The 8,695-nt window shown below is 49.4% G+C and overlaps 1 protein-coding gene across 1 annotated transcript; it reads left to right on the top strand.

The window, feature by feature from the left end:
- The first annotated feature begins 406 nt into the window (after positions 1 to 406).
- Positions 407 to 8,301, top strand: GLRX5 (glutaredoxin 5). Its single transcript, XM_077466716.1, has 2 exons — positions 407 to 720; positions 7,827 to 8,301. Exons 1-2 carry the CDS (start codon positions 474 to 476, stop codon positions 8,003 to 8,005), a joined length of 426 nt encoding a protein of 141 aa, XP_077322842.1. The 5' UTR covers positions 407 to 473; the 3' UTR covers positions 8,006 to 8,301.
- The last annotated feature ends 394 nt before the right edge of the window (positions 8,302 to 8,695 follow it).

The raw sequence follows: 8,695 nt of genomic DNA on the forward strand, positions 1-8,695 counted from the left end.
AAGCGACCCGTCAGAATGTGTAACGGAAGTGACGTTCAGTCGCCGCCATCTTGCTACACCCCGCACTCCTCTATTCATCATCCAAACAGTCAGACGGAGTTCTAAGTCCTGTATTTCACTATATAAACTCACGTTACTGTTGAAAATAAGTGTAGAATGCAAAACTCCGATGGGTGTAACAAGATGTTCGCTTTCTCCCTTCTCAGTACATCCTTACTATGAACTGTGGGGTGTAGCAAGATGGCGGCAACGTAACGTCACTTCCGTTACACATTCTGACGGGTCGCTTAATATGACGAAACGGAGGCATTCCGGTTACTTCTATTCCCCCCGCCCAGCCAATAGAGCGAAAAGTGTACGTCCAATTGCCCCGCCCACACTTTTCCAGCCAATGAGGTCGCGCTGTGGGCGGGGTGACGGTGGCCGGGCCGGGACATGAGTGTGTCCGGGCGGAGATCGGGGACAGATCGGACATGAGTTGGTTGGTCTCCCGTGTATCGGCGGTCCGGGTCCCGGCCGTCCTCCGCCTGCTGAGCGGTAGTAGTTCCCGGGAACACTTGGAGGGGTTGGTGAAGAAGGACAAGGTTGTGGTGTTTATGAAGGGCACTCCGGAGCAGCCGATGTGCGGCTTCAGTAATGCGGTGGTGCAGATCCTCCGGATGCACGGAGTGGACGGATACGCCGCATATAATGTGCTGGAGGACCAAGACCTCCGACAGGGTGAGTGTGACCCCTGGGGGAGGAGCTCCGGGAGGGGGGTAGAGTGGGCATTTATAGGGGTCCATGGGTGGGGGGAGTGGGCATTTATGGGGGTCCATGGGGGGGGGTAGAGTGGGCATTTATGGGGGTCCATGGGGGGGGTAGAGTGGGCATTTATAGGGGTCCATGGGGTGGGGGGAGTGGGCATTTATGGGGGTCCATGGGGGGGTAGAGTGGGCATTTATGGGGGTCCATGGGGGGGGTAGAGTGGGCATTTATAGGGTTCCATGGGTGGGGGGAGTGGGCATTTATGGGGGTCCATGGGGGGGGGAGTGGGCATTTATGGGGGTCCATGGGAGGGGGCAGTCGGCATTTATGGGGGTCCATGGGGGGGGTAGAGTGGGTATTTATGGGGGTCCATGGGGGGGGGGGGTAGAGTGGGCATTTATGGGGGTCCATGGGTGGGGGGAGTGAGCATTTATGGGGGTCCATGGGTGGGGGGAGTGGGCATTTATGGGGGTCCATGGGGGGGGGTAGAGTGGGCATTTATGGGGGTCCATGGGGGGGGGGGTAGAGTGGGCATTTATGGGGGGGGTAGAGTGGGCATTTATGGGGGTCCATGGGGGGGTAGAGTGGGCATTTATGGGGGTCCATGGGGGGGGTAGAGTGGGCATTTATGGGGGTCCATGGGGGGGGGTAGAGTGGGCATTTATGGGGGGGGGGTAGAGTGGGGCATTTATGGGGGTCCATGGGGGGGTAGAGTGGGCATTTATGGGGGTCCATGGGGGGGGGGTAGAGTGGGCATTTATGGGGTCCATGGGGGGGTAGAGTGGGCATTTATGGGGGGGGTAGAGTGGGCATTTATGGGGGTCCATGGGGGGGGTAGAGTGGGCATTTATGGGGGGGGGGGGTAGAGTGGGCATTTATGGGGGGGGGGGGTAGAGTGGGCATTTATGGGGGGGGGGTAGAGTGGGCATTTATGGGGGTCCATGGGGGGGGGTAGAGTGGGCATTTATGGGGGTCCATGGGGGGGGTAGAGTGGGCATTTATGGGGGTCCATGGGGGGGGGTAGAGTGGGCATTTATGGGGGGGGTAGAGTGGGCATTTATGGGGGTCCATGGGGGGGGGGTAGAGTGGGCATTTATGGGGGGGGTAGAGTGGGCATTTATGGGGGTCATGGGGGGGGTAGAGTGGGCATTTATGGGGGTCCATGGGGGGGGGGTAGAGTGGGCATTTATGGGGGTCCATGGGGGGGGGGGGTAGAGTGGGCATTTATGGGGGTTCATGGGGGGGGGGTAGAGTGGGCATTTATGGGGGTGACTATAGGGAGCTGGGGATCACACACGAGTCCATAGGGCATCTCTAGGGGTTTGTGGGAGCCTGAGGGTATCTGTGGTATTAGAGGGGGTCAAATGGCATCTATGGTGGGTCAGGGGGCGTCTGTAGGGCCAGGGAGTCAACCATAGAGGTCTGGGCTTGGCAGAGGGCATTTAGGCCTCATGCACACGGACGTTTTTACAGCCACTTTTTTGAGCGTTTTTTGCAGCTTAAAGACGGCTGTCCATGTTAGTCTATGGCTTCATGCCCACCTAGGCGTTTTTGAGCTGCAAATGGCATAGGCGTTTTTAAGCTGTAAAAAAAACCCAGGACCAGTGCGTTCCCTGGCGCGGAGCTAGAGCTGTAAAAACGCGAATCGCTGGGAAAACGCGCAACATATTTTCTTTGTTTTCTGAGTGCTATAGCCAAGAGATGTTTCTTTAAAAAACGTGCAAAAACGCCAATGCAAAACGTGGTAAAAATCGCGTTTTTAATGCTGATTTTTCCAAGCGTCGGAGCTAGCTTTGCAGCCAGATTTTTAAAACGTCCGTGTGCATGAGCATTTATAGGGGCCAGGGTCACCCATAGAGGCCTATGGGGCACCAGAAGGCATTTAAAGGGCCAACTATAGGTGTCCACAGGGCATATACAGGTGTTTGTGGGAGCCAGAGGGTATCTGTGGTGTCAGAGACAGTCAATAAGGCATCCAGAGGTCAGAGGGGGCTGTAGCTTCAAGGGGAGTCTATAGGGGCACACAGAGGATCGTGGGCAGCTGTGCCTCTAACCGGGTCTCTATATATCGATGCGGGGGGAAGCCTAAAGGGGGATACAGGGATCAGAAACCATCTATGGTGTATCCATGGTGTTATGGGCCCAAACGTGGGTCACAGAACTTCTATGGGGTCAAAGATGTCCAGAGGGAGTCTATAAAGCAGGGATGTGCAATTAGCGGACCTCCAGCTGTTGCAGAACTACAAGTCCCATGAGACATAGCAAGACTCTGACAGCCACAAGCATGACACCCTGAGGCAGAGGCATGATGGGACTGGAGGTGAACTATTTGCATAACCCTGCTATGGGGCATACAGTATCTCACAAAAGTGAGTACACCCCTCACGTTTTTGTGAATATTTTATTATCTTTTCATGTGACAACACTGAAGAAATGACACTTGTCTACAATGTAGAGTAGTGAGTGTACAGCTTGTATAACTTTGCCCGAGAGGGTTAAAGCAGTGCTGGAAAATAATGGTGGCCACAAAAAATATTGACGCTTTGGGCCCAATTTTGGACATTTTCACTTAGGGGTGTACTCACTTTTGTTGCCAGTGGTTTAGACATGGTTTAGGCTGTGTGTTGAGTTATTTTGAGGGGACAGGAAATTTACACTGTTATACAAGCTGTACACTCACTACTTTACATTGTAGACAAGTGTCATTTCTTCAGTGTTGTCACATGAAAAGAGAATATTAAAAAAATAAAAAATAAATGAGGGGTGTACTCACTTTTGTGAGATATGGTATGTGGGATCTGATGGGTCTATAGTGACATATGAAGGTCAGAGGGGTTGATTTGGCCACACGGGGTGGAGAGGTTATAGGGAGTCTGTGAGGGCACACTGGTCAGATGACATCGATGGGTTCAAAAGGGGCAAACGGGACTATGGGGTTGCAGGATACCTATATGGGCAGAACAGGTCAGGGGTGGGGGGGGGGGGGGGGGGGGGGTGGCTATGAAGTCACAGGAAATCTGTTGGGTATAAGGAAGCCCATATGGACCCATGGGAGTCTATATGGTCCCTCTGATGGTATGTGTGGATCTATGGGGTGGTTCTTTGGACACTTGTGTGGCCATATAAAGTATAACAAGCTACACACATGAGGATATTTGGTGTCACATGTGAGGCATAGAACTTTAGGGTCTCACAGGTGTCTAGGGAAGTTGGGTGATAAATGGGGGAGGGGCAGAGGGAGTCTATGGAATCACAGGGGTATATCTAGAGTCGCATACAGGGGTCAGGTGGCATTTATGCGGGCACAGAGGTGAAGCCAGGTCTATCACACACGCTACGTGGTCCTTCAGGGACAATGTCTGGTTTAGGTGCCCTTGGTTGGCCAGGTGTCCCATTGGGTCCATGACATTGAATAATACAAATGTGGTGAACATTGGAGAGGAACGTAGCCTCCAGATCTGTCATCCTCAGTTTTCAGATTGTTGTGATTTCGGGGGATGGTACAGACGTGTCCGGATGTGAAGTGCACACGGTTAACCTTTTTGCTATTTTTGGAAACCAACAATGGGCCGCCTCCCAAGTTTCCTATAGAGAAGAAAGGGTGACGTTTGGAGGACAATGGCTCCACTCTTCCTTCCTGTGTTCATAAACCCCCCCCTCTCCCCTTCATACGTTCAGATTTCTTGTCCTTTGCTGTTGGTTGAAAGTCCTCATCTTCCTCCTCTACAGACATAAAGATCTTCCTGTTCTCGGCGACAACCGCCAACATTTTGATACATTGTGATGAGCTGTGGGAGGTCAATGTTGAGACTCTGCAGGCTTCTTGCATTGGTGTTGATGGTCCTCATAGCTCTGCATAGATGGTCAGATCTTCAGTAGAGGTCACAAGAGACCGACCAGTTGGCTTCCATGATGATGTCCAGATTGGGTGATGGTCTTGTAGCAGAAGGTCAGGAGATAAATGTCTCCCAATCTGGTTGTCTTTAGACGTAATGAGTGACAACTTGTCTCTTATTAAATATCTCATCGCTTTTGCTCTCCTGCTTGGATGTTGGCGCTGTCCACCTTCCCCCCCCCCCCCCCTCCCCTCCCATCTCCATTGATATAAACCTGTATGCCTGGCCAAGTGTACAGCTTTATGAAGTAGAATCAACTGTGTCTGAGGGCATCAATCAGATCAAGAAGAAATTCCAATGTTTGAAATGGATGGAGGAAACCCCTTATCATGGGCACAGCAGATGTACAGACCTGGGAACGCCTCATAATGGGCACAGCAGATGTACAGACCTGGGAACGCCTCATAATGGGCATGGTGGGAACGCCTCATAATGGGCATGGTGGGAACGCCTCATAATGGGCACAGCAGGTGTACGGACCCAGAAACTTGGCTCAGGGATGGTGGGAACCCCTCATAATGGGCACAGCAGTTGTACAGGGCTGGTGGAAACCCCTCGTGGGCATAGCAGGTGTACAGACCCAGGAATTCGGCACAGGGATGGTGAGAACCCCTCATAATGGGCACAGCAGATGTACAGGGCTGGTGGGAACCCCTCGTGGGCATAGCAGGGGTACAGACCCGGGAACTCTGCACAGGAATGGTGAGAACCCCACATAATGGGCACAGCAGATGTACAGACCTGGGAACCCAGCACAGGGATGGTGAGAACCCCACATAATGGGCACAGCAGTTGTACAGGGCTGGTGGGAACCCCTCGTGGGCATAGCAGGTGTACAGACCCAGGAACTCGGCACAGGGATGGTGAGAACCCCACATAATGGGCACAGCAGTTGTACAGGGCTGGTGGGAACCCCTCGTGGGCATAGCAGGGGTACAGACCCGGGAACTCTGCACAGGAATGGTGAGAACCCCACATAATGGGCACAGCAGATGTACAGACCTGGGAACTCAGCACGGGGATGGAGGGAACCCCTCATGGGCACAGCAGATGTACAGATGTGGGAACTCAGCACAGGGATGGTGAGAACCCCTCATAATGGGCACAGCGGGTGTACAGACCCAAAGATCTCAACATGTGCACCCTGAGAGATCTGGGAATTCGCTATGTGATTAAACCCTCTGGCATTACAAAAAATAAATCTATGATTTTAAAGTGGTTGTAAACCCTTACAAACCACTTTGACCTATGGGTAAGCCTAGATTAAGGCTTACCTGTAGGTCCAAGAAATATCTCCTAAACCTATATGGTTTAGGAGATATTTGCCAAAAGACAGGCACTGCTGTCTACAGCGCATGCGCACTGAGCGCGCCGCTGTTAACGGCTATATGCCGTGAGTGGCGGCCCCCGTGCGCATGCGCGGGAGTGACGTCATCGTGGCTCAGTCGAATGACAGTGCCGGAGCAGCGAGACCCCACCAAGAAGATGGAGGCTCAGTACACAAGGGGACAGCGGTGACTTCGCTGGCTCCTGTGTCAGGTAAGTGACACATAATGGACTACTATGCGATGCGATGCGATGCGATGCCTAGTAGTCCATTATGCTTTACCTTTACAGGGAATCAAAGAGGAAGTAAACTCATCAGGGTTTACTTCCTCTTTAAAGGAACAGACAGTTTGTGGGGATTTCACACATACTTTTCTCCTGAGTAGATTAGCGCCCCCCCCCCCCCCCCCCCCCCATTGTATACGGCCTTGTACGGCATTCTCATGTGTCGGGACTTTGGGCTTATTCTGCCATGTGATCTGGTCTGCTATCAATGCTCTCCTATGGGTCTGGTGACACGGGGTGTGTGTCCCTGGGTGATTGTGCAATGCCGCCTCGCATGGTAATCTATCTCCGTCTGAACTGTGACTTGGCACTTTTTAGTCCTGACACAAGAAAAACACAAGAATAACAAAACATGCAAGAAAAACTTTCTGTGCTGCCAACAGTGATCAGTCTACTTCACCCTCCTATGGATTAGATGGGAGGCGGTGATATTTTTTTGTTGCAGGGTCTTTTTTCACATTTACTTTAAGTGTTTGTCTATCATTGATGTGCGTTCTCATGCATGTTGAGAGGCGTCAAATATTTGCTAAATTCTACTTGCTAATATTACCAATGTAAGTGCGGTCATGTGGATTTCATGTGTAGAATTTTTTTTTTGATGTGTGTGTGTCTATGTGTGTGTGTGTCTATGTGTGTGTGTGTCTATGTGTGTGTGTGTGTGTGTGTGTCTATGTGTGTGTGTGTGTGTGTGTGTCTATGTGTGTGTGTGTGTGTGTGTGTATTGTTATATATATATATATATATATATATATATATATATATATATATATATATATATATAAAATATATATTACACATACACACATATACTATACATATACATACACACATGCATGCATACATATTATACACACACGCATGCATACATATTATACACACACGCATCAAAAAAAATTCTACACATGACCGCACTTGTGTGCAGAGATTTCAAACAAACTTCTTTCACGTAATAAAATAAAAACTGCAGATTTGACCAACTACCACCAAAATAAAGTTCTAATTGTGTGGGGAAATTTGGGTACAGTGTTGCGTGACTTTGCAATTACCAGTTAAAGTAATGCAGCACCGAATAGCAAAAAAAATGGCCTGGTCATGAAGGGGTAAAACCTTCCAGAGATCAAGTGGTTATAAACCTTGATCAAGAGAAATGGAAAGATAAAAGTAAATGTGTATAAACATTGAGAGATCTAAAATGGAGAGCTACATGTTCATAGATATTGTTTTAGCTCTCTGTGTTTCTAAACGTTGTGTGCCTTTTTTTTTTTTTTTTCTGAACAATGTTTATATAAACACTGTGGTAGCCAGTTTATTTGACAGCAGCAACAACGTATTAAATATTCTTGCATATAAAACATTTTCTTCCTACTTGCTGAATAAACATTGTAGCAATCAATTACAACCAATTCCAGTTCACTTTTGTGAAGCCACGCCCGGTAGAAGGTGGATTCTGGTTTCTCTGTTTTTTTGCAATTTTCTGTAGAATAGGCCTGCGGTGTCCCCTGATGTTGGTCCAGAATATTATCTCTAGCTTATATTTAATGTATTTATTTTTTTTCTCATTTATCCTTGCAGGGGTTAAGAGCTACTCTAACTGGCCCACCATCCCGCAAGTGTATCTGAATGGGGAGTTCGTCGGAGGCTGCGACATTCTTCTCCAAATGCACCAGAACGGAGACCTGGTGGAAGAGCTGAAAAAGCTGGGCATTCGTTCCGCACTGCTGGATGCGCAGCCAAGTCAGGAGAGGAAGTAACGGAGAAGGCCGTGTTGTGTGGACTGTTTATCCAGAGCCAAGGCCTGTGCACACCGGAGAAGCCTTATTTATCACCATGAACTGTTGTACCTATTCTGTATTGTCCGCTTGTGTAATAGAAGATCTGTGAATGGCACCAAGCCACTTATCGCCGCCCTAGTGGATTTGTGGTTTATAACGGGCGGCGCTCTATCCGTGTAATATAGTCAGATGATGACCACTGTTCTAGAGAGAGATGCATTTATATTGATAGAATGTGACACCCTAATAAAATATTTACTTCCATAGAAGGAAAATCCTCTGGCTTCATCTTTTTTTTACTTTTTGCTTTGAAAGCTGTATGTGGACAATCTACTTCATATTTATCACCTTGCCATTGATTATCTTGGTGGTTCCAGATTACCCAGAGATGGAGCAAAATGAGGCTGGCCCTTGCCTAACTGGCTGATTTTTTTGTTTTTCAATCCATCTATGGTTGGCTTTAGAGTCCTAGCTGACGATGCAACAGCTATAGGAGCCTGAGGGGGAGGGGGCATTGGGATGTTTTCATTTCTCTATGGTCTACATCTACTTCAACCAGTGGTGTAACAAACATTTGCAGCTCCTGCAGCTGTTATGGGGCCTGGGCTGGAAGGGGACCCCCACTGGGACCAAACCTGGTCTATGTGCACCCTATTCTGTGATGCAGCA

Source organism: Lithobates pipiens, unplaced genomic scaffold, assembly GCF_037356315.1.
Source record: "Lithobates pipiens isolate NorthernLeopardFrog02 unplaced genomic scaffold, aLitPip1_a1.2 Scaffold_37, whole genome shotgun sequence".
In the NCBI taxonomy this organism is placed as follows: Eukaryota; Metazoa; Chordata; class Amphibia; order Anura; family Ranidae; genus Lithobates; species Lithobates pipiens.